We start from the raw sequence: 24,283 nt of genomic DNA on the forward strand, positions 1-24,283 counted from the left end.
TATCCGAGGCCCTTCTGACGACGTTCGCAATCCTCAGTTAGCGTGTAGACTTACCGGAGAGAAGCAAACCTCAATCCCGTTTTCGCCAGCATGCCACTGGCAAAAGAATCTCGATTTTTTAAGAACAACGGTGTTGGAATTCACTATCGCATTTATGGCAGCGGCCCTATCCTGGTGTTTGTCCACGGCCATCCTGACAATGAGATGAGATTTGAGTATCAAATCGATGAATTTGCAAGAGACCATACAGTCGTGCTACCTACGGTTCGAGGATATCCACCAAGCGATGTACCGCCTGACGAAAATGCCTACGACGGAAATGTGATGGCTGGAGATCTTCTTGCGTTGATTGACCATCTCGGCGTAGAGAAGGCCATATTTGCAGGAGGCGATGTCGGAGGGATTCTTGTCCCAAAGTTGGCCTTCCTTCATCCTGAGCGGTTCAGCGGCTTGGTCATTTTCAACACTCCCATTTTGGGCACTATGATGCACTTGATTCATCATGATAAGGACCAGCAACGACTCTCCCAGTACTCGCTGAAGTACATAAAACATAATCCTGGAGATGCGTACGATATCGACTTTGTCGTGCGAAGAATTCCAGACGTAGAATATCGGGCCAAAATCAAACAATACCTGCAACAGTCGCCAGAGGGTGGGATGTTCTACTTTTTCCGAAAAAACTTCCCTGGTCCTCCTTACGGGCAAAATGTCGACACCTCGAACATGCATTACAAAATGCCATCCATTGTCATTTGGGGTATGCAAGAGCCGTATTTTTCAGACAAGATGCCGGATGGCTTTACAAGTGGTTCCATCAGTCTGTTCGGATAGTTACACTGCCCAATGCGGGCCACTGGCTTTGGCGAGAAGACCCGATCAAGGTGAACAGAGAACTGCGCTCGTGGATCACCGCGCTTGAAACTGGTCAGCTTTGATGATGAACGGACCTGGGCATAAGAGCACCATATTTTCTCCATATGCTGCAACCTGCGTTGATATGTAATTCTTAGTCACCTTTCCACAATGCCAAGAAATGCCTAATTGGGCTTGCCAAGAACTTCCCATTCCTATTAGCCACGGCTACCGCATCATTCGCTGCTGCCCAAGGTGCAAAACAACTTGATTCTCAAAGGGGCCCATGCTGCGACGATGAGTGTTCCAAGCTGCAAGAAGCCGCAAACATCATCATTGGCATATAGGTGAAATTGAGCCTCGTTCAGTGGAGCCTTCTCCCACCGGTAAAGCCACAGACAATTGAACAAGCAATGCCCAAGCTATCCCTCTCCGGGAGACTCCAATGTCAAAGCGAGGTAAGACCAGTCCAGCCTGCAGCCTTCGTAGTTTGACCATTGATCTGGAAGGCCTCAGCATCATTCACGCTAGCAGTGGAACACTGGCTCGGTCGGTATGGACCCTGACATCCATTCGTGAGACGCCCCGGGAACGGGGCTCCGGCAAGCGGCTTTCCTATTATGTAAACGAGCGGCTATAGGAGTCGACGGATTTTCTCACTGACGCTCTATATAGCACCTGCTTACAAGATAAAACCTGTCCTAATACCGATATAGTAATTTCCCTGCCTGTTTAGGACATTCACGGCGGGGTGAGTCCCTAATCCCTGGAGCCGGAGCTTTCCCCTCGTTACTGCATGCTTACTGTTCGAGGATGTGCAAGGTGTGTAATCATTTCACGCTGGCGCTGGCTATTATATGGAGCACGAAGAATACCACGTTGTTCTCTGACGATGTTCTGTTGCTTGACTTTCAACTTCACCTTGAGACTTATTGGTATATTAACACCTCGGGACTTTTGAATTCGACATTCTCGTCCCAAATTCATCTTTTGACCCTTTCCTGCGCTCTTATATATCCGAATCTGCTTCCAGCAAGCACTGGCTCAACACCCGTCATGCCGAATTCGAACCTGTTGACCGTGGTGGGCGGTACAGGAACACAAGGCCTGTCGCTAATCAATGCAGCTCTTGAGGACGGCAGCTACAAAATACGAGCCGTTACTCGAAGTCCTACCACGCAAAGCAAAAGAGCTCGCCGGCAGAGGTGTGGATATTGTCCAAGCAGACATCAACGATGAAGCATCCCTTCTCAAAGCGTTTGAAGTAAGTCTCAATAGTTTGTCCTATTTCACGAGTCGGCATTGACATGAAACTTGCTAGGGTTCTACGGCAATTTTCGGCATGACGGACTTCTTCGAGCCGTTCGTTGTGCATGGATACGAGAAAGCCATTGAGATCGAGGCAACGCAGGGCAAGAATTTGGCGCGAGCAGCTTCAAAGACCCTAACACTCAAACATTACATCTGGAGCACACTTCCCAACGGAGAGAAGCTGACCAACGGCAAATGGAGGATTCCTCACTTCGTGGCCAAGAATATCGTTGACGATTTCATCAAGCAAGATAAATCCCTGCTTGCGAAGACCACCTTTTTCTGGATAACCTTTTATGCAAACAATTTCCAGTACCCGATCTTCACGCCAAACCTGTTGGTACGTAAATCGTGTGTTTTAGACAACAGATCGCTTCTAACATCTCGTGCAGAAAACCTCGGGGAAATACGTGCAACTCTCCTCTGCAGCAGCTGATTTGCCTATCAAGACCATTGGCAGTCCCAGCGGCAATATAGGCATCTTCGCTCTGGCGATCCTGAAACAACCCCACATCACGCTCCCTGGAAGATTTGTGTGTGCTCACGTTGAAGACACAACCACTGAGAAGCTTCTTCAAGATTGGAGTGCGGCTACTGGCAAGCCTTCCGAGTACGTGGAGGTCAGCTTGGACTCTTTCAGTAAGATTTGGCCAGGCTGGGGTCAGGAGATGGGTAGCATGATGAAGATGTGGGACGAATTGCGCGAGCGAGCTTGGTCCGGTGAAGAAGGTATCTTGGTAAAGGAAGATCTGGGCATCGGAGATGCCCATTTTGTAGGAGTCAAGCAGGCGGTTGCAGAAATGGATTGGAAAGCTTTGCTTTGAGAGCGCCGATCCCATCCCTTAGGAGGGAGATTGGAGATGGATTGTCACAGTGTATATGAAAAATGGCTTCTGGGTCAAGCGACATTCCTCTCCCCCAAATCACCGACACCCAGCCCTCGACCGACCTTGACTTTGACCATCTTCTCCTTCTTGCCATTCTCGCCATTTACGGGGTCCTCCTCACCATCCTTGCATAATGAACCAACTGCACCGCCCTTATCCTTGTCCTCTTCTTCCCGCACATCTTTGGTCTGCAAGTTGCCTCGGTCCAACTTCATCGCGTACGTATCTTCACCGTCCGCATAGTATTTGCTCTCGATTTTGTCGACCTCAGATCCCCAGCGTGGCCCCTGTACAGGATTCATGCCGAGACCATCTTGAGGTCTGAAGATCATTTGATCTTCTTGCATGAGTAGGGCTGGATCTTGCCAGACCCGGCGAGTCTCATAGGCTGGGAGCACGGCGCCTCCTCTTTTGAGTGTGCAGTAGCCTTCTTCTATTCTCTGATTTCGTAAACCTTACTGACTTTTTCCATTTCTTCAATGATGATACTAATGAGGCGGTCCGATGCTTCACCTTTGGCCTTGCAGAGAGCGTTGAAATTATTAGTCTCGGAGTGGGTCCGAAAGAGATGACTGCCAGGCTGTCCAATCTGTGGAATGGTCGAACTGAACGGGCCGGATGGAGGAGGAGATCGGTAACAACCTGAAACATAAGTAGGGCTTCAGCAACAGCTGGATCACTGCCCAGGAGTCAAAGTAGGCGTGCTTCAGAAAGGACGCAGCTTTTTGGGAAGCAATCAAGAGTGAACCGAGCTGCGATGCGGACATGGCTTCCTCAACTCGTCATCTCAACAGTCTTAACAGGCCGAGCAATGAGAATGAGGAGGGATGGTCAAATGGTAAGCTTGAATACATTCCTCCGGATCATTTCCTCACTGATCGATGGCAAGCAGCATGTTTGGAGTCGGGAAGAAGTGAGGCCGACCTCGATATCGAGGGAGACCCGGCCGACCAGGCCACGACCGGCATAGATGAAGATGAAGATGCTGCGCAGAATGAACAGCTTGTGCAGAACTGCTATCTATCAGAGATGGAGCCGGACCAGACAGACGCGGTGGCAATCGATATAGACATCGACTGTGATAAGTCGACCGGAGGCCATGAAGGGAAAATGCCGCCACCCAAGGAAGATGACGCGGCGGCGCAGACAAGTATTACCCGGAAGGATATGACCCAGAAACAAGGTGTCCATACTTCTGGCGAGTCTTTGCTCGACAGAGGTCCCAGCCGTGACATAGCAGGTGAAATCTGCTTGATGAGCTGCAGGGTCGATTAGTCATCATCCCTTCAATCTGTTCACGTGATAAAGATTGGGGGATATCATGGATTCAGAGAGAAGATAAAATTCAACACAATGGGAGGCTGTAGGCGAAGCAATCGTCAGAGCGAGCTCGAGGCTGCTGCCATCTCCACTTCAGGCTAAGGATGATACAAGAGCTCATCATAGGAAAGGTCGGGTAGACAAAATTTGTGCTTACATTTTCAGTCGACGACCGTTCTCTTCCTTGAGTCCTGCATGCGGCATCTCCACGAAGCTGAGGGCGACCGTCGAGGCTTCGACCGATTGTAGATTGTCAAACATCCCTAGCAAGATACGACAATCTTTCTCAAGCTTCACCCAGTTTTGGCCAAAGGAAAGTCCTCGGTGTTGGTTCCGCATTCGTGTCATGCTCCGGCTGATCATCATATATCAAGGTGTCGACAATCTTTTGTTTGTCTTCTGGTTGATCGTCGAAGTGGCCACGTCCCTTTTGAGGGAGTCTGGTGCGGCCGTAGTCAGCTTGCTGGCGTTTCTGCTGCTTTTCTTCCGCCTCCTTCGCGGCGCGTCTTTCGCTCATCAAGCGCTGAATTTCGGAATGCCGGAACATTCTGATCTGCTCGTCAGTCAAAGTTCTTTTCACTCCATCCCCATAGTATCCAAGTCCATCATCAGCTTCTTGAGGAGCTGGCTGAGACATGGCTGCTCCTCGATGCCACGAAGTGTTGCTGAACTTCGGCACTGGCTGGTTCGGGAAATGCGCGGTGTGGAACTGCTTCAAACTGTCTATCTCGGCCGGGTTAAGCATGGCGTGTGGTCTCCGACCCAGTGGGAGCTCTAACTAGTACACTGCATAGGACAGTCGTCAATTGCCTTAACCAGACTCCAAGATACCGAGGCAGCTCCTCGATCAGGTACTTGGATTGTGTATTTGTGATTAATGAACACGTATGTAATCCCACCCACTGAAAAAGGCTGAACGACACCCGCTGCTGCCAAGACTTTGCCTAGTGGCCTCCAAATTCAATCAGCCACTCCAGCCTAAGGTACATGCACCACGATGCACATAACGCGGCGATGAGTAACAGTGAGTAAACACGAACTGATTAAACCACGGCAGAGGATATGTTGCATGTTCGACACCTTTTTTTGCTGGGAACATGAGTATATTGGTCAGCTTCTCGGCCGAATCATGAACCTTTCGCAGTGACTTCTGGGTTGATCTGGTGCAAATTCCCAGAGAGAACAAGCGACGTTGTTATAGATAGGTGAAGTTATGCTTTGATCATGAGTATATTTAAACCCAAAACTGCTCCTTGTATCACCCTCCTGTTCTCCATTCAAGCCTTATAGCACACATCAATCAGCCAATCCTGTTTCCGACATATTTCTGAGCTTTACTCGTTCCTTGACCCCATCGACATGGCTGGCGAGCTTGTTCTTCTGACGGGAAGTACCGGGCACATTGGCTATCGCACTCTCATCGAGGCACTCTCCCAGGGCTACAATGTCCGAGCTGCCGTGCGGTCAGAAGCCAAAGCTGCAGAGGTCAAGGCGGCCAAGTCCACGCAGCCATATCTGAAACAGCTTACCTTCATCACCGTTCCCAATATTGAGAAGGAAGGTGCCTTCGATTCAGCAGTCAAGGGCGTCGACTACATTGTGCATCTAGCTTCCCCCCTGCCTAAGCCATCTAATGACAACGAGGCGAACATCATCCAACCGGCTATCCGTGGCACCTTGAGTATTCTCTACTCTGCACTCAAGGAGCCCTGCATCAAGAAAGTTGTTATTACCTCTTCGGTAACAGCTGTCGCGCCTTCTGAACCGAAGGCCTTCACCGCAGACAATGTCGAGCCAGATCCCCAAGGACCATTTGACAACACTTTTGCGGCATATAGTGCAAGCAAGAAATTGGCGCACAACCGTTCGAGAGATTTCATTGCCCAAGAGAAGCCCAACTTTGACATTATCAACATCATGCCGACGTTTGTCATTGGAAAGAACGAGCTTGCAACGACTCGCGAAGCCGTCAACGCCGGTTCCAACGCCATTGCCATGATTCCCATTCTGGGTATGCAGAACCCTGCTGGAACTCCGGCGATTACGTGCCATGTGGACGATGTTGCCTTGGTCCATATCGCATCCCTGAAGCCTGAGATCAAAGGGAACCAAAATTTCGGCGTCAACTATGTCGGAGAAGCACCAGTTCAGTGGGACGATGCTATCGACATTGTCAAGAAGCACTTTCCCAGTGAAGTGGAGCAAGGTATCTTCCCGCTTGGTGGCTCCAATAAGTCAATTGCAGTGGCATTCGACGCGAGCAAGACCGAGGAAGTCTTTGGCATCAAGTTCAAGAGCTTGGAAGACCAGATTGTCAACCTTGCTGGATATTATGCCGGGCTTGCGTATTAAAGCCACACAGCATGGCCAAAGGCATCAAATCAGCAGAACTTTACGTAGGTAGACTTGTGTCCATAGCACTTAATACATCTCGTGTTGGGTTCGAACGTCCTAAATGTTGTTGTTTGCAGGCGGAGAGACCAGCTGGATCGGCGGAGGCTTGACCCGGAGCACGTTTCAGCTCGCAAGCGCAGCGCCATCGAGAAAATGCACAACGCAATTGTTATTGAGATACAGCAAGACACCATCACCACTGTCCCTTTCCTGCAGCAGGCTTCTCGTACTGATAAAGACTCGACCTCGGCTCGCAAGTCCACCAATTGATTTTGTCCAGTCCTTCCAGGATAGCTCCATCGTCCCTCAATCCTCGAGTCTCCCGTCTGCATTGTGACGCGACCAGATCTACCTCTGACATCACTTTGGCCGACCTGCAAAGAACATGCTTCTCAACCTGCTCCTCGTCCTGCTCAATTAGCTCCCAGATCTCATTGATTGTCTCGCTTACCCTCTTAGCTTCTAGAAACTTTACTATCCGCAAAACTCTTTCAAAAATTCAATGAGTCCAGACTCCAGCTCCAACGAGATCAACATGTCCGCCGCCTCGCGCGCCATGCTGGGCAAGGTCCGCAAACTCGTACCTCCCATGCTGGAGAAATTCCACAAGGGACAGCTAGGCCGAGTTGCTGTCATTGGCGGCAGCGCCGATTATACAGGAGCACCGTACTTCTCGGCCATGGCGTCGGCACGACTGGGCTGTGATCTATCCTACGTCTTTTGCGAACCCTCTGCGGCGCAGACCATCAAGTCTTATTCACCCAACCTCATGGTGTCCCCAATCCTCCGATCTACTGCTTCGATATCCCAGGCACAGAAAGAGAAGGAGCCGACTGGTGAAGAGTTGGCCAAGCCAATCCTAGACATGCTGCCACGTCTGCATGTGCTCGTCATCGGGCCCGGACTGGGAAGAGACATCATCACGCAGAAGCAGGTAAAAGCCGTGATCACGGCAGCACGAAAGCATGATCCGCCTGTACCAATGGTTTTGGATGCGGACGCTCTATGGCTTGTGCAGACAGACCCGGATCTTGTCAAGGGTCACAAAGAATGTATCCTCACACCCAATGTCGTTGAATTTGGCCGACTTGCAAAGGCAGTAGGCACGGGCGAAGACAACAGCGATCCAGCAAGAGCGTGCCAGAATCTCTCCAAAGCCTTGGGCGGCGTATGCATCATTCAGAAGGGTGCGGTGGACTACATTTCTCAGGGTATCGACACCACCATCTCGGACTTCCAGGGTGGTCTGAAGCGATCTGGTGGTCAAGGTGATACTCTGACTGGCTCATTGGGTACCTTCCTTGGATGGCGAGAACTCTACCATGAGGGACTGTGGGACGTCGGCCCCGAGAAAATGAGTCGGGAGGAGACTCTCTTAGCTGTGGCATTTGGAGGCAGTGCTATCACGAGAGAGTGCTCGCGCCGTGCTTTTGCGAAGCGGCAGAGAAGTCTGCAAGCCAGTGATCTCACTGATGAGGTGCATGACTCATTTCTTACACTCATTGGAGAGCCGGAAGAGCTGCCCAAGCTCTGAACAACTGAGTCAGGGAGACGGCCGGCATAGATGTACAGACGAGGACTTTGAGTCGGTTCACTTGTAGTTGGAGCATACTTTGCGCTATGCATGAGATGTGAAGTATTGACACGCAATCGACGCACGGAAACACGTCATGAGGTGATAGCCATTTCCAAAAGCATCATCATTCAGAATTTGCCGAGGCCGGGATGCCAAAGGCTTTACTCAGAAAAGGCTGCACCGCGAAAGCCAGCTTGAAACTGGGGTCAAGCCAACTGCGGATGTTCCGACCGTCATAGTTGTTTCTTTCTCATTTTATCAAATTGTCATATGTACAATAGGCACTTGCAACGCTTCGGCATAACTGCTCGCCTAGTCGTATACCGAACGACCTTTATTTCTCTTCAGTCTCTCTATTCTCTGTTGTTCGGCCTCTTCCTTCTCATCCTGATAGAATTTGGCGAGAGCAGAGAGATCTGCAGTGTCTCTGCCAGCTGAAACGTTGTACGGAGAACCGAAGTTGAAGGACCTGAAAAGATGGACATCAGCGTCTGAATCTCAAGCCAATATTGGTCGCAGAGCCGAAGACTCACTCTGGATTTCTAAGGCTCGGGCCACTCTCATCTCGGGCGTTTGCACTAAACAGCTGGCGATCCCAAGCAGCTTGTTCTAGCATTGTTGTGTGGATGACGTTTTTCGTCTCGTCAGCTCTCTTGTTGTCTTCATAACTCTTCACCATGCGTGAGACAGCGTTGTCGCCAGGAGAACTTGCGATCGAATAAACGAGATACGCGAAAGGTACGAGTGCTACGCTGATATAGAAGCCTCGCTGTGTCAAACATCAGTCAATGAGGCAATCCCTGGGCCTTGTTATCAACCTACGCTTAGCGACTCGGTGCCCGACCCAGCTTCGACGTGCATGGCACTCTCTCGTGCTCCTTCATGACCGTGGCCGTGGCCATGGCCAGCTTCATGCCCGGCATTTCGGCGCGATTGGTGCTGTAATGAGCGTCGTAAGGGACGAGCTGCAGCCCTCGCCCCTCTTGAGACAAAGGACATGGTTGTATGAGCTGCAGGCAAGGTCTTTGGTGGGCGCAGGTAGCAATGTCCGGCCGGCACTGACGTTGAAGGTGAAGTCCCCCGGATGGATGCCAAGGAGCTAAGCCATTTTAGTCCAATGCGAATTCTCATCTGCCTTGACAGGATCGTGAAGGATATATTCCTCTCAAGCACGCTACAAACCAATCACCGACCGCCACGAAACTGTCCCTGAACTGATGTACTACCAATTTCCAGGCACACGCAGGTGATCATGAACAGCAATTACTGATGTTGTTCTGCACAGACACAACGGGCGTTTGTCAAGGCCACCCCAGAGAGGGTCGTGATAGGGTTATGGTTGGGCAGCAAAGCTCTCGCCATGTGTCGTCAAAACCAGTCTACCGATGGACACCAAGCCCAATATGACTGTTCTTTTGCCTTTGCCTGTGCCTTGTCAATTTCAGGGCTTATAGTTCATGCGCAGTCTTTTTCTCCTCCTGCAGAAGCTTCCGTTCTTGTTACAACTACCTTGCCCTTGAGCTGTAACACTAATCTGTACTATAGCGTAAACCCTCAAAAATTTGTTCTTTTTTGCTGCACTATTGTACGCATTACTTCGAGTTCTCCTGCTTTCTCTGCTGCGTCAGGCACCTCTTACATTGACCAACCGGGCCATTGACCCTTAGATGACAGCACAATGTCGACAACGGCATATCAGACCAGCGCTAAACCCAGGGGTCGTCGCGGTAGCTTGGGCGAAAGTTCCGAGCGACATTCAGGTAGCAGGGCATCCAGCTCAGCTTCCTTGAAGCTGTCAAAGACCCTATCCAGGACTCTAGACGAAGTGTCTGTCCCAAGGAACAGCAGGCCGACTTCGCCTGCCACTTACATTTACCGACCACGAACCCATGATCCTAGGCAGTCGGATACGCTTTTGAGCTCATCAAGACACTCCGCAGGGCCTGCCCGGTCCAGCAGGAACATAGTCTCTGTGTTCGAGGATAAGAAGACCAAACTTCCAGAAACGCTCGTCAAAGAAAAGCCGATAATCACGAATTCCTCCGATGTTAGGGGTCAGCCATCCATTGTCTCTCCGGATGGTGCTGGACAGCCGCCAGCTGTGACGAGCCCGACATCAATTGAAGAAGAGAAAAGTAGCATAGAGCCAGCTCAGCCACCCAGCTCACGTCCTGCTCACTCAATGCAGCCAACTGTCGCCGAAGAGTTCGAGGAATTGAAAACCACACATTTGATACCCGTTTCCCCCACGAAATCTACGACAGTCTTTCCAACAACCTCTCCAAAGGTGGCGACATCACCGGCTATCCATCCTGAGCCTGTCCCTCCAGGTGCTTTTCCAGTATCCGATCCCATTGCTCCGAAACTTTCGCTGGACGACTTGACGTCTGCGGAGGCAACTACAGTAACCTCGCTACCACCACAAGGTCCTCTGGTTGCGCCGGCTCCAAAAGCCTCAATACCTTTCATAAATATGACAGATGCTAACGAGCCGGAAAGTCCAGTACTTATCAGTTCCAGCCCTCCTCCGGAAACAGGAGCTGTGGGCTCCAAGGCGCGCACTCCATTGGCATCACCGCCACAGTCACCCATGTTTCATTGTCGTACCAGCCGTCCGCCCTCGCAACCAGCCGTATACCCTTATCCTTACCCGCCTCTGATGAGCAATTCACCTTATCAACATGCCTTCTATCCCCCGCCTTTCACTTCTCCTACCGCGCCCTTTGTCCTGCCAGAAGCGATTGTAAGATCTGGCCCAGCTGGGACGGAAGACGAGCGTAAGATGCTGCTCGAAAAGGTGTCTAGTGTGCTTCCCGATATTAATCGTCTCTTACACTATTATCAAGAAAGCCAGGGACTTTTAAGTGAAAAAGACCATCTTGTCAAGCAAGCTGAAACCCAGCACGAGGAGGCGATGAACAAGATGCGCATCGAACTGATCGTCACAAAGGAGGAGTACGAAAGAATCATAGGAGAGCAAGCAACCGAGAACCTCAGGCTCAAAAGCCATATGAGTGAACAAGCCAAAAGAATCTCAGTTCTGGATGGATTAAAGGAGGAACTTGCCGACACGCAGAGCAAAAGCGAGTCTTTGAACAAAGAGCTGGAGGCTTGCAGGGCTCACAATGAGGAGTTGAAGACGCAAAAGCACGAACTGGAAGCTGAGATTGAAAACTTGAAGAAACAGGCCGCGAGCGACCATACTGAGCACCAGAGACTGGTTGAAGGCTTAAAGGAAAAGCAGGAAAAGCGGCTCGCAGAGAAGGAAGAGAATCATACTAAAGCACTCAATGAGCAAAAAGCCAATCTGTCGAAGATTCAACTCGACCTGGCTGGGATGATCACAAAGCACACGCAGCAGAAGAAGGAGCTTGATTCTGCACGATCAGTCATTTCGGAGCTTGAAAAATCGGTGGCTGCGAAAAGTAAAGAATTGAACGATGCAGTGGATCTTCGCAGGAAAGAGCTGGGAGATGCAGAGAGAGCAAGCGAAGAGGAAGCTGAGCAGCACAGGCAAGAAATTCTACTGTCCACCGAGAGAATGGCAAGGATCATCACGGAACACAAGGTCGAAGTTGATGCACTCAAAGGTTCTCATCAGAAAGAGATCGACCAATTTCAGAAAGCGGCCAACGAGGAGCGATCGAAATTGACGGGGACATTCGAGCGTTGCGAAACGCAGTTACAAATTGAGCTAGATGCTGCTCAAGCCGCCATGGAAGAACTGAGACGCGAGCTTGACAAAGAACGTGATGCTCATAGAGGCGTGGAAGCTGAGCTTACTGCCGAAAGAGAGGCACATGATGTCCTAAAAGCGGATCACGAAGCTGCTAACAAACATCATGCTGAGCTTGCCGAGTCAATGCTCAGTTTGAGAAGCAAACAAGCTGAATGGCAGCGAGAAAGCGAAAGGATGGATCGGATTTTGCAAAGTCTTGGTCAGATTAGTTCGCCCAAGACCCGCGGCAAGGGAGACCAGTTCTTGTGAGTGTCTTCCGGCTTGACATGAACATACGCCATGTTTTCATTTTGCCATGCCTGGTCGAAACACAAGCCGCTGACGGTGGGCTTCAGTGTAGAAGCTTTCGAACAGCTGGCGTCGCTAGTAGAGGAGCTTGCGAAGCATTTTGTCAACATCTATCCAGATGACGCACATGGATTTGGAGCACAATGTACGAGAATTGGCATCTTAGGTGTCGAGGGCAGCACAGCTGTAACACAAGACCTACGAGGCCTTGTTGTGCAAAGTCGAATATGGATGGTTCTCCAACGACGTATATTTGAACCATTCCTATTCATTTCCGAATATGGCGCTCTAGAGCGGCTCGGATTGGGCAAGAGCCTGGCGGTCGTAGCTTGGATGATAAGGCGGAAGAGTCTGCGGCGAGAAGCGATCTGGAGAAGTCTCACGATGCAGACCATTTATGCCAGTGCGTACGGTCGCAAAGCTGCCGCTGCCACTGCATTTTCTGTCACCAACGAGATTATGCAAGCCATTCAGGCTAACACTGCCGTCGAATCTCATTCAGCACTGTTGTACGGTGTCCGCTTGGTGGCCAAAGCAGCGGTACAGATCTGGCGCAGAGCCCGTCTCGAGTTGGACTCGGTCGGTTCGAGTATGCCTCTGGCGCCCGCTGCAGGAAGCAGCGGCAGCCCTACTGATGTCATATTGTGGGTGAGACCACATATTACCCGAGAAGGACTGATGGACGAGCTAGGTTTCGGTAAGGAGGATGGTACAGAAGCATACGGCCCGAGTCGGGGCTCGTGTGTCTTGCTCCAGGGGACAGCTCTACATCAAGACTCTTCACTGGGCCCGGCAACAAGCCCGGAGTGTGATGGGGAGATGAACAAGCGACATCACGAGAGGACACTGTGACATGTAGATCACGGAACGTGAAGATTATTGTTCTTTTGATTCGGGTTTCGTGATCCTTTCGAAATGCAGTCTATACGAGTCGCTGGCAATTGGAGGGAGGAAGGATCGGTGGATCGCATGGAATCTGCCACGATTCCGCCGCGGCTAATCACACTCAACATGACGGGAGTTTTTGGGCCCCCAAATGCAGGTCAAACTGGAAAGGACGGAAGTGGACGGGCTGTGCTGGTTCGCTTCCTGCTGTAAGGCTGATTCGGGGCTGTGCAGCGTCAACATTCAGCGTCAAGAAGAGCTCTTGTTTCAAGTGTCCGCATTGTGAGTTTGCGCCTCTCAAATTTCACACCTTGCATCGTAGCGACTGGCGAATGGATAATGTGTATCGTTAGCAGTCTATCTCGGCCGTCGTAGTGTTGCCAATAATGCTTGAGCTCCCAGACCATCACTCACCGGTTAAATAGCAGCTCCAAGGTTCGTCGTCGCCAAGGTAGATCTAGCGTCGCTCCCGGCGGAATTAGGTCATAGGTATGGAGATTTTCCCTTGCATCTGGGTGGCTTTTAAGCTTGGAGCGCCCGCAGACAGCCTGGAGCATCCCTGCAGCTCGATATCCCCCATCATACCTAGGTAACTTAACTTAGTGGAGGAGCTGAGGTGGAATCATCCAACGAGCGGTGCTCCTTAACCGAACTGCGGCGGCTGTGTTCCACTTGACAGCAGCAACTCCAACTCGCTCACCTCCTGCTGCTTGTTGCTCCGCGTGCCACAAGCGAACCATCTGCTCCTCCGCCACAATCACTAACATCTTCCATCTCTCGCTCGAATTGTCAGTGCCAGCATCTCGTGTTATTACCTTCCAAGTCCTCCTTCCGAATCTGCGACATCTGCCATCTGCCGACAGTAGTTTGTTGTTTGCTCAACTTATCAGGCTGTCTTCCCACTCACCCAGTCCTCGACACCAGGGCGGAAGGATCTTGTTCGATATCAGAACCTTGATTCAAGTCGAATCAGCCCGAGATCAGCCCTACGTCCCGCATCACCATTGCCCTGACCGCCTTTGCTGCTGCTAAAGCCTCTGCGCCCTCTTCGTCACATTGCGACCAGTCACAAACCTCCAGGGCCTGTTCAACTCGACACAACTGGCTGGTGCCACTGATGCGGTAGTCCTTCTCGACTGTTCCTCCTTCCTTCTAGCGCTACTGACGTCCTCGATTGACGTCTCTATTGATATCCTCTGACATCTCGTCGCCGTTGATTCGTAACAAGTCTCCACCAACTTGACATCACAAGAGATTTGCTGCGGCTCATCTTTGCCTGTTTCAAGAGCAGAGCAGAGCAGAGCAGAACAAAGCACGTTTTGAAACCCGTTGCGCGACCTTCTACGGACCGATTTTTACTTGCCTACTTTGCCAGATTACACAGCCTCTCGACAGGCGAAGCATCCGCTGGCCATGCCCCGACGCCTCGACGATTTGGCCCCTACTGAATTGTTCCGCCCGAGGACACGAACATAGGAGGGTACATTCGCTCCGACATCTTCTGTGGTCATATCCCGCCAAAAATGTCTCCTGCAACATCGCATCTACCAACCCATCCAAGACCTGGGCAGCACTCTCCTTCACAGTCTACAGCAGCAGTGCTTCGAGGGCGACAGGCGCAGAGTCAATCCGGCGCTCCATTCATTATCCCCAAGACTTATGGTCACCACCGCAACGTGAGCGTGACATCAAACCCCGCGCAAATCCTCCAAGAACCAGCGCATTACAACAGTGACGACAATTCTCGATATCTAGACCAGTCGTCAAATCTGCTCACGGCCACAAGTCCGGCTTCTTTCCAGCCATCAACAGACATCTACAATTTTGAAGAAGATACCTCACATCACGACTCGTCCTTCGATGATCTCTTCTCGACAGAGGGCTCCTCCGAAAATCATCTAAGTGAAGAAACGACACCCCAGGAGTTTATTTGGGAGCAACAGTTCCTGGCCCATGACTCCGCCGAACTACATATCCTCGATCCTTACTCTGCTGGTGCTTACGATCCCACTCCGGGTGTCTCTCAATCGTTGGGAACTCAAAGCATTTTCCAGGCTGCAGATGGGAAGCTCCCAAAATCTGCTCCGGGTGAAGAGCTAAGAGGCCAGTCCTTGAACACCACCGCAACTCCTTTTTTCCAGCCGTTGATGGCCAGTGAGGCTCTCATCCAAGCTTCAAATCAAAACATGAAAGATTCTCCCATGTCAGCCGATAATCACAAGAGGTCAGGTTCTCAAAACCTCAGAGTGGACACCAACCCGCAGCCCACGCCATCTCCAAGTAATAAAGTGGACAAGTGGCAACGAACTACGTCGGGCATGCGCGCTCCAAGCCCTGTCGTGATGGTGTCGAGCTATGAAGCTGCCGGCCCCGAGCACTCGACCCAAGCAAACATCGTCCAGAGTTCCAGCAAGCGCAACCGTCAGAGCGCAAGCTCCGACGACGAATCAGATGGTGAAAACGGTGCAACTTCCGAGATCAGAAATGTCGACACATTCCCATATCTGATGCCGCCTGACGCCAATGACACCAGCTTCTTGCAAAGGGTCGGCCAAGAGCCAGACAAAAGAACTGACGATGTGATTCTTTCGGTTAAGGATCTCGAAGAACAGCGGCAGTTGGAGGAGAAGAATGCCGAGGTGCAAACATGGCTCGCAACAAGCGATGCTGGCAGCGAGGCTGGAGAGGACTCCCATGAACCAGTCTCCCACCGTCTGGCCCAAGGTAGCAGGCGCCGTGCCCACACCACTGGGGCGCCATTTGATGCTGTTGGCCGTGTGTACTCGGACAAGAACATACCGGGACCTGGCGTGCTTGTTGAGGTCGACAGTGACGACGAGTATTTCGAGGACGAGTCTATTACAGAGCAGATCATCAACGACTATCACCAGGCTGGCTCGCCTCGTATGTCCCCCGATGCTCTCGAAGCTCGAGAATCATCCGAAAACACCGCCTTCCCAACTTTGGAAGAGGAAATTGCACCTGAACAGCAGGAACCTCTTCCTCATCAATTCTATCGGCGGGGGCCCTGGCAAGACGCTGTCCGAGGTCCAGTCAGCAATGCAAAAGATCAACCAAGCACATCAAATGCCGCCGCTTATAAATTCAACCAGGAAGCGGCTAAATGGGAGACTGCATCAAGGGCCGCTACTTGGGGAACACGACGCCGACTCAGCGACAGCGAGATCAACTCGATCGTGGAAGGGAGCCAGGTGCGACATCTCTCCCTTTCAAAGCGAGGCCGCGAGCGCGGTAGTAGTATATTGAACAAGGCTCGAGGTTTGTTGCCTCGTCGTAGTAGCAGCAACATCAAGGCTGAGCCATCCACCCCTAATGGCTCCGCAGACAAAACTCATACGCACCGAAGCTCTATCGGTACTGTAAGACCTTCTCAGAGAATGCCGAGCTTCAGCAAGCCAATGTCACCACCGTCGGACACTGGCAGTGCTCTCATGGCGATGACTGGCCAACTTGCAGCTGTTGGGCGGGGCAGTACGGGAAAGCAGGACAACGAGCAGCCGAGACCTTCTCGAACGTCTCTGAAGAAGCAACGCAGCAAGAGTGATGTGTCCAAGCAGGCAAAGTCTTCTACTCCAGGATTAGCTGAGCTTATGACAAGACATGGGGGTCCGCCCGTTCCGACTCTGGCATCTCCCATGTTCGAACGAGAGTCGATACTAGCTGCTCAAGTCATCGACAACGAAGATGCTCAAGCGGACGATGATGAAGACGACCAGACGGATGAGGTTGCAATCCGAATGGACCTGACCATACGGGCCGAGGACATCGTGCCCACGGTCGAAGGATTCAAAGACCATGCTCGCAGATTGAATCCAAGACTCGAGCCATACATGATTGACCGCATTGGCCAAGAACAAATCCGGAGATACAAGAAGCTGGTTGAATCCAAGATCAAGCATACTCGCTCTGTCCAGGTAACCAAGAAATGCACTTCGGGGAAATTCTGCTTTGAACTTGGTGGCGAGGCCACGCTGTTGGCGCCTCGTCCGAGTAGCAAAGACCCCGAGTCAACTCTGACTCAATTTCAAATCAACAACCCTACTGATAACGACATCGACGAATCCGCGCTTGCTGATGGTGTTGTTACACCTGCCTTGTTTCCTGCCGGCATCCCTCTGCCGCCAGTCAAGCGGCTTCCTGCAGAATTTGAATGTCAGCTCTGCTTCAAAGTGAAGAAATTTCAGAAGCCGTCGGATTGGACCAAACATGTGCACGAGGATATTCAGCCCTTCTCCTGCACCTTTCCCACCTGTCCAGAATCGAAGTCCTTCAAACGAAAAGCCGACTGGGTACGCCATGAGAACGAACGCCACCGTCATCTGGAATGGTGGAAATGTAGCGTCGCCGAATGTGTTCACGTATGTTATCGCAAGGACAATTTCGTACAGCACCTCGTGAGAGAGCACAAGATGACAGAACCGAAGATCAAAGGCCGAGGCTCTGGTAGCAGCAAAATGAAGCCCGCCAACCCTACATTATGGCAGGCTGGGCAAGAGGACCACGAAGTCTGGCGTCTGGTGGAGTTGTGCCATCACGAGACTCAGAGCAAGCCTAGGGACGAACAATGCCGGTTTTGCGGAAACGTCTGCTCGAGTTTCAAGAAGCTCTCGGTGCATATGGGCAAGCACATGGAACAGATCGCCATGCCCGTCCTGGAACTGGTGCGCATGCGTCAAGTGTCGGCTGATACAATCATCAGTCCCGTTGAGCAGCCAATAGCGATGCCGTCCTCGTTTGCAACATTCCCAGCAACTGTAAGCAACGTCGATATGAGCAACTTATCGCCGTACCCTGCAAGCGCGGCTTCAGCCTACCAAACTTCCTCGGCAGGACAATCGCCAGTGTCGATGCAAAGTCGCATGCAGAACGGAGGGTTCGATTATGAGCAGGGCTACTACAGTCCGCATACAATGCCAGCCGCGACGCAAGGTCAAACCCTTGGTGGTACGTACGGCGTTGCAGGAGCCTTTCCCCAGCAGGCCCGTGGGTACATGGGCGGTGTGGAGTATATTCCACCGAGCGGCATGTCAGGACAGCATGAATATCACCTGTCTCCGCAAGGTCAGATTGCAATGCCTCGGTCGCAATCCATTGCATCAAACTATGGCAATCCAGCTTTTGAATCAGCGGGGGCCGACTACAGCCAGGCACCAATGCAATCAATGTTTACCAACGCGCCGTCCATGCCGGGCTATCTGCCACAATATGGCCCATCAATGGTGCATGGACCTTCGAACCGGTCACCAATTGCAATGAACGGTAGAGCAGGGCTTGGACTCAACGCCATGGATCAAGACTACGGATATGGTGTCCCAGGGAATGGACAAGGGGCAGCGAACATGCACTTCCCACCAGAACGGTGATCCGAAGCGGTAGAGTTTGGTCAGGGGGTCAAGTGAGGCGAATTTTGGGCCAGGCGCACCCAATGTGAGAAGAGGGTGGTAGAAACATTTCGGTGGATCTCAAGTCGGAGGGACGGTTTTTTGACGAGGAGGTTACTTATCGCTTGATCACGTTTTGATATTTACGATTGTATAGATGATACCCAGGCTAAGCGACCTGGTGTATGTCGCCATGGTCAAGATGAATGACTGACATTTACGAATGCACAGATAATTTGAGATTCCGAATTGCAACATGTGATTCCACTTCACAAGCTCCTACAGAGTTGTATCTCGCAGGGCGTTCCGACCATGCCCAGCAAGGAATCCAGCAACATGGCGCTCAGTTAGCTGCAGGACAAAAAGGAACTTTGAAGTCAGGTACCCAGACACGCCGGACTACAGAAGTTCTGTGCATACATGTCGGTACCATGAATGATCGAACAATACAATCTGATACAGGCCGGACGGATGCTCGAGGGGCGAGGGGCACGGGGATGCGTGTAACTTTTCCGGTAATGCTGTTTTCGAACCGTATCAGGCAACGACGCTAGACTGAGAAGCGATTAGGCCAGGCAAACTTGCAGTATGACGCTGGCGATACTCGTATCGTTGACCTGGCGCACTATACTTTACATGGTACTATGTACGTAGTAGGCCTACTAGCGTGGCGTGCCTGGGTGCCGTGTTAGCGAGGATGGACTCAACCTCGTGACGACCCAACCAACAATTCCTGTCTGGGTGCCTGCTTCACCGGTTTGACCACGACTTCATCACAATTGTGCCCATCTCCATCCCACACTCGCCCAAACGTCCACTTTCTGTCTCAGCGACTTGTCGACCTGGTGCTCCTGGTCTTTTCGAACGGAAAAATGACCCTACTGGCCAAAATCCCAGTCCGCTGAGAGCCGACAGCGGACTTGAGGCTCTGTCAAGCTCAAAATCATCGTGAGTCCTCCCTTGTCTACACAGCCCCAAAGTTTTCAACCCGACTCTACTCTCAACCTCAATCCTCGATCTCGACCGTCTCTTCTCCTCCCTTCTTGTCTCTTTTCTCACTTCCTTCCTAACAATTAACTTCCAGCCTTGCCTCATTTTCGGGCAAAGCCAGGCTGCTTATGCCGGCCGCAGACTTAGTCATTGGAGCAACGCCATAGGCATATCCAAGACTGATTGATCAGAGGCTGAGTACCCAAAGTACCGAGCGCCTTCTGCAAGGCATCTTTGCCAACCTTGCCCTCCAACGACATTACTCGCTTACCACACCTGACACCGCCGTACTTGCTTAGCCCACCTGAGACCGGTTGATCGGTAAGAGCCCTGGCTGTTAAGAAACTACTTGCCTCACTTTCCCTGCAAGGACACCTTCTTGGGATTCTAGCTAAAAGCATATCGCTAATCGAAGCGTGGCAGGCATACTTTACCATTCACACGCCCTTATTCACCTCAAATGTATTTCTCTGGATCTCGAAGGCTTCGAGCAGCCAGGTCAAATGTAGCTATCCGCACTGCCTCTTTCCCTTGTCGATACCCTCCAACTCTGACTCGTCTTGCCAGGCCTCAATCGCTCTATCCCATGCTGGCGGAGCTGCTGCGCTCAACACAGCCCTCGATGCAGAGACAGATTTGACCGGGCTCCAGTCCCCTCTATCCGGAATGGATTTCGCCAGTGATGAATCATCCAGGTTCTCCTTCTCGCCATCAGAATACCATCCTGCCCATTCTTCTGCCACTTTCATGACTTTCTCTTCTGATGATACTCTACACGGCAACGCACAATATTGTCCTTCTGGCCCTGATTTCACTCCATCTCATTACCAGGACGTGGAGACTTCGTCCGGTGAAATTCCCGGTGCAACCAGTCACCCAACAAGCTCACGAGGCCCAGAAACAACGCCTTGGACTCATCTAGCTGCTACTCAAGGGCGAATCTCTCCATTACCGGAGGGCTTCCGAACTGATTTACCAATCAACCCCCAGCATCTGACTACTCCTACTCGAGGACGGCCACGTTCGACTGCCAGTGGAGAGGGTTCCTTCAGAGACTCGGCTTACTGGACCGGAGCCAAGTCGTACCATGAAGTCGACTCTGTGACAGAATCTACCGAGGAACAAATGGAACAAGGCAGCCAAAATCATCCTCTCCCTCTTTACGACCCTGCGCAGGCGGGAACGTATTCATCTTCTCGTTCATCAAGCACTGTTACACCGGCCATGTACGCCGGCGATCCAATACCTCCAATGAGCACTCAGCCTGCGGCAACTTCCCAAGGTGAGCACCGCCATGAAGACAGCTCGGATCTATACTGTGAGGAGTGTCGATACACTGGGAAGACAAGATCGGACTTGAAGTCAGTACCCTCCATGAAGGGTGCTCTAGAAAACCTCTGACAGGTCCAGGAAACATAACGCTCGACACGAGAGGAAATACAAATGTCGTTTCACAGGGTGTTCTCGCCAGAGAAAGGGTTTTGCTACCAGCAATGACCTCGACCGACATTTGAAATCCGTTCACAATGTGAACAATCGAAAGACTAAATACCACAAGTGCTTTGCCCAGGGTTGTACAAAAGCCTCGAAATTGTGGCCGAGGCAGGACAACTTCAGACAACATCTTGTCAAAATGCACAGGGGCGATGATGTAGACCGTCTCATGATCTTGTACGTCGCTCCTAGCCAATTCGTGGCTGAATACTGACTTCTATGACAGGTCAGAGCAATGGTACGAACGGCACGGGCAACAGCCGCAGGCCGAAGGACTGCCGGAAGAGGAAACACAGTCTCAGGATGCGACAGAAGACATGGCCATGGATTTTCCCACTATGCCTGCACATCAATTTGCAACATACAACTATACAGACTCCAGTCAATCCTACATCTCAGGGTCGCCGTTCGAGAATCCAATGACACGCACGCAAAGCTCCGATCCGCCCAATCCCGATCCGGGGCTGTCCCATTCACTACACCTCGGCGCTCTAAGTCACAGGATTCAACGGCGACGTGTATCGACCCCGGAAAATCCATCAGACCTCCGACGACAGCCACAACCTCCTCGCACCGACAGGCAGAGCCTTGTGCCGCCCAGAACGGCATTATCAAGGACACGATCGCAAGTCGGTCGCAGCCATCATATTGATGATACACAGGCATCCAACCACGCCAACCCATTCATTGGCTTCGTATCGGTTCCTGATCAATCTTGGCCTGATCTTCAGCACCCGTTTTCGGGCGTGAAAATGGACTATCCTAGCAAGTACACCTGGGAGAACGATCAAATTACGAAGGTTAGGGCCCCGTATACCGTTGCCAACCCGTTCTTGGACACAAACAGAATGGAAGAGGTATCATCTCCTCGACAAGTACAGCCATCCATGCTGCACGAGTTGAGGGGCCAACAAGAAGACATCATCATGAATGCCGATGGAGGAACGACTGCCGAGGCCGTGACTCCAATATCGTCTGTTCCGTGCCCTCAAGTCAAGGTCATCCCACCGGAAGGTGAAAGATTACCCAGTACTACAAGACTGACCAAACGTCTTGTGGATGAAGTGGCAAACATCCTGAGCGAACATAAGACATTGTCAGGCAAAGCTGGGTCATCCTTCTCTGAAGAAGAACTTCTGCTTCGTTTCAGATCCAGCTTGCGATCGTCTGTGGGCAGTGTTGAAAGCTCTTCCCTGAGCCTTGTCACTGGCGAAGAAGATTCTGAGACAACTGCTGTCAAGAAATGTCCCGCCACGAATCAGACATACTACATATGTCAAGAATGCGGAAAGATAAAGTCTCGCGCTAGTGACCTAAAGAAGCACATGCAGCGTCATGCGAAACCCTTTGGCTGTACTTTTGATGGATGCAACAAGATCTTTGGAAGCAAGAACGACTGGAAGAGACATGAGTTGGGTCAGCACGAACAACAAGAATGCTGGCGTTGTCTCAAATGTCAGGAAGTCTTCTATCACGATCAAAGCCACTACGTCAGTCATGTGAGCCAAGTTCACTCGATCGACCCAGTGGAGACTACTGCTTATGCCCCTCCAGAGCGAAGAATCGCCAGGAACTATCAAGGACGGTTCTGGTGTGGCTTCTGCAACCAAATCATCGTCCATAACCTGCAGGGCGTCGAGGCAATCACCTTAAGGTTCAATCATATCTCGGACCATTTCATGAAAGAGAAGAACAACATCAAAAGTTGGATCGAGGTCGGCGGGAAGGGGAGGACGAAAGGGAAGCGAGTCGAAGAGTGCGGCGAGTCCCCTCCTGACGCGGCCCAAGATGAGGAAGAAGAAGACGGCACAACCGATCAGCCTCGACTAGAGTCGGACAGTACCGCGTCATCGTACCCACAAAGTGAATTGTCGCTAGATGAGCAGATGAGCTTCTCGCCATCGTCATCTGCGATGCTCGAATCAAGTGGTCTCCAGCAGCAGTTTGCCTTCGATCATCTTCAACCCACGGCGATGACCTTGGCTGACCATATGATGCTTTTTAGTGGTCAGCACCAGGTTCAGTCTGACGACTCAATCGACAACCATGGTGTTGGTTGGAGCACAGGAAGTCAAGGACGTGATGACTCGGAAACACAACTGCGACGCAACCTCATAGTCAAATGCTGCCAATGCAAGTGCACGGCAAGCTGGGAACTCAACAAAAAGTGTCTGGATTGTCAACATGACTTTTGCACCAGTAGATGCAAGTACAGGTTGCCTGAGGTCGAGTGAGATGTGTCCGACTCCCGCCCCAAGGCGGATAGGTGTGCTTTTGGTATGATATGGCACGACACGATTTTGCTGATGGATTAGAAGATAGGAGAGGTCATCCTATGAGATATTGGAGTTGGTTCTCTAGGATTGTTGTGTGTTATGTGGTTGATGACCCTTGTTACGACTTTTGTTCGGAGAGATCCTGGTCCAAAGATTTGCGGTGGCGTATGGGTTGCGGCGCTGGTGGGCTGCGACAGGACCAACAGCTACATGAGTTACGATCGTCAGTTCGGTTGTGTTATGGACACGAGGATGAGATGAGCTCATCGTCGGTTTCGGGCCTTTTTTCACTAAGATACCAAATGTAAGCGCTCTCTGATGGTGCTGGATGTTTTATGGCGGTCCGGATGACATGTTACGACAATGATAATCATGTTTGCAAGATTCTTTCGGAAAACAGGTTCGGTCTTTGCTTGCAGGTTTTCATTGCCTTCTGCAAGACAGACATTTGATGGTATCATGTGCGGCATGCCTCGTCCATCACCAGGATCCCCAGACAGTCTCCTTTCTCAATGCTATGCGCTACAAGCCGAGTTCCACTGGACTGTCCGGATGTGAAGGTCATCAAGTCAGAGAACGAGCCCGGTCTAGCCGTCGGCAGAGGACCCAGCCATATTTTGGTCATGCAGAGTCCAGACAGACGTTACCTTTTCCCATTTTTTTTATTGTTTTTAGATGCTTTTGTTCGAGACCAGACACGCCAGGCGAACTATGTGGTTCTGGGCCAAGTCCCGCACAGACTGCTCCAGGCCCCATAAACAGCACATACCACTTCCACACAAATAACAATAACATTTGACGGTTGACGTTGACAGGCAATTGATTGACGGGGGATGTCACTTGGGGCCCTCTCTGCTGGGGGGGGG

General features: G+C 51.4%; 11 protein-coding genes across 11 annotated transcripts; 8 read left to right on the top strand and 3 right to left on the bottom strand.

The window, feature by feature from the left end:
* Positions 1 to 90: 90 nt before the first annotated feature.
* PV05_05255 (uncharacterized protein) lies at positions 91 to 938 on the top strand (the record flags this gene model as incomplete). The annotated part of the gene is made up of 2 exons (XM_013461737.1): positions 91 to 760; positions 835 to 938. The coding sequence occupies 2 exons, from the start codon at positions 91 to 93 to the stop codon at positions 936 to 938; spliced, it is 774 nt and encodes a 257-aa protein (XP_013317191.1).
* Positions 939 to 1,656: 718 nt separating this feature from the next.
* PV05_05256 (uncharacterized protein) lies at positions 1,657 to 2,990 on the top strand (the record flags this gene model as incomplete). Its single annotated transcript, XM_013461738.1, has 4 exons — positions 1,657 to 1,677; positions 1,982 to 2,119; positions 2,177 to 2,506; positions 2,559 to 2,990. Exons 1-4 carry the CDS (start codon positions 1,669 to 1,671, stop codon positions 2,988 to 2,990), a joined length of 909 nt encoding a protein of 302 aa, XP_013317192.1. The 5' UTR covers positions 1,657 to 1,668.
* A 74-nt stretch (positions 2,991 to 3,064) lies between these two features.
* On the bottom strand, positions 3,065 to 3,400 carry PV05_05257 (uncharacterized protein; the record flags this gene model as incomplete). The annotated part of the gene is made up of 1 exon (XM_013461739.1): positions 3,065 to 3,400. One exon carries the CDS (start codon positions 3,398 to 3,400, stop codon positions 3,065 to 3,067), a length of 336 nt encoding a protein of 111 aa, XP_013317193.1.
* Positions 3,401 to 3,818: 418 nt separating this feature from the next.
* PV05_05258 (uncharacterized protein) lies at positions 3,819 to 4,328 on the top strand (the record flags this gene model as incomplete). The annotated part of the gene is made up of 1 exon (XM_013461740.1): positions 3,819 to 4,328. The coding sequence occupies one exon, from the start codon at positions 3,819 to 3,821 to the stop codon at positions 4,326 to 4,328; it is 510 nt and encodes a 169-aa protein (XP_013317194.1).
* A 331-nt stretch (positions 4,329 to 4,659) lies between these two features.
* On the bottom strand, positions 4,660 to 5,118 carry PV05_05259 (uncharacterized protein; the record flags this gene model as incomplete). Its single annotated transcript, XM_013461741.1, has 1 exon — positions 4,660 to 5,118. One exon carries the CDS (start codon positions 5,116 to 5,118, stop codon positions 4,660 to 4,662), a length of 459 nt encoding a protein of 152 aa, XP_013317195.1.
* Positions 5,119 to 5,732: 614 nt separating this feature from the next.
* PV05_05260 (uncharacterized protein) lies at positions 5,733 to 6,725 on the top strand (the record flags this gene model as incomplete). The annotated part of the gene is made up of 1 exon (XM_013461742.1): positions 5,733 to 6,725. One exon carries the CDS (start codon positions 5,733 to 5,735, stop codon positions 6,723 to 6,725), a length of 993 nt encoding a protein of 330 aa, XP_013317196.1.
* Positions 6,726 to 7,302: 577 nt separating this feature from the next.
* PV05_05261 (YjeF family domain-containing protein) lies at positions 7,303 to 8,301 on the top strand (the record flags this gene model as incomplete). The annotated part of the gene is made up of 1 exon (XM_013461743.1): positions 7,303 to 8,301. One exon carries the CDS (start codon positions 7,303 to 7,305, stop codon positions 8,299 to 8,301), a length of 999 nt encoding a protein of 332 aa, XP_013317197.1.
* A 143-nt stretch (positions 8,302 to 8,444) lies between these two features.
* Positions 8,445 to 9,372, bottom strand: PV05_05262 (uncharacterized protein). The gene is made up of 3 exons (XM_013461744.1): positions 9,166 to 9,372; positions 8,877 to 9,112; positions 8,445 to 8,812 (listed from the first exon to the last, which is right to left on the bottom strand). Exons 1-3 carry the CDS (start codon positions 9,340 to 9,342, stop codon positions 8,656 to 8,658), a joined length of 570 nt encoding a protein of 189 aa, XP_013317198.1. The 5' UTR covers positions 9,343 to 9,372; the 3' UTR covers positions 8,445 to 8,655.
* A 649-nt stretch (positions 9,373 to 10,021) lies between these two features.
* Positions 10,022 to 13,222, top strand: PV05_05263 (uncharacterized protein; the record flags this gene model as incomplete). Its single annotated transcript, XM_013461745.1, has 2 exons — positions 10,022 to 12,327; positions 12,418 to 13,222. 2 exons carry the CDS (start codon positions 10,022 to 10,024, stop codon positions 13,220 to 13,222), a joined length of 3,111 nt encoding a protein of 1,036 aa, XP_013317199.1.
* Positions 13,223 to 13,993: 771 nt separating this feature from the next.
* Positions 13,994 to 18,882, top strand: PV05_05264 (uncharacterized protein). The gene has a single exon (XM_013461746.1). The coding sequence runs from the start codon at positions 14,779 to 14,781 to the stop codon at positions 18,637 to 18,639; it is 3,861 nt and encodes a 1,286-aa protein (XP_013317200.1). The 5' UTR covers positions 13,994 to 14,778; the 3' UTR covers positions 18,640 to 18,882.
* Positions 18,883 to 19,337: 455 nt separating this feature from the next.
* On the top strand, positions 19,338 to 23,825 carry PV05_05265 (uncharacterized protein). Its single transcript, XM_013461747.1, has 6 exons — positions 19,338 to 19,605; positions 19,742 to 19,968; positions 20,071 to 20,152; positions 20,215 to 21,008; positions 21,058 to 21,318; positions 21,368 to 23,825. The coding sequence occupies exons 3-6, from the start codon at positions 20,108 to 20,110 to the stop codon at positions 23,373 to 23,375; spliced, it is 3,108 nt and encodes a 1,035-aa protein (XP_013317201.1). The 5' UTR covers positions 19,338 to 19,605; positions 19,742 to 19,968; positions 20,071 to 20,107; the 3' UTR covers positions 23,376 to 23,825.
* Positions 23,826 to 24,283: the final 458 nt, after the last annotated feature.

Source organism: Exophiala xenobiotica (genome assembly GCF_000835505.1).
Source record: "Exophiala xenobiotica strain CBS 118157 unplaced genomic scaffold supercont1.3, whole genome shotgun sequence".
In the NCBI taxonomy this organism is placed as follows: Eukaryota; Fungi; Ascomycota; class Eurotiomycetes; order Chaetothyriales; family Herpotrichiellaceae; genus Exophiala; species Exophiala xenobiotica.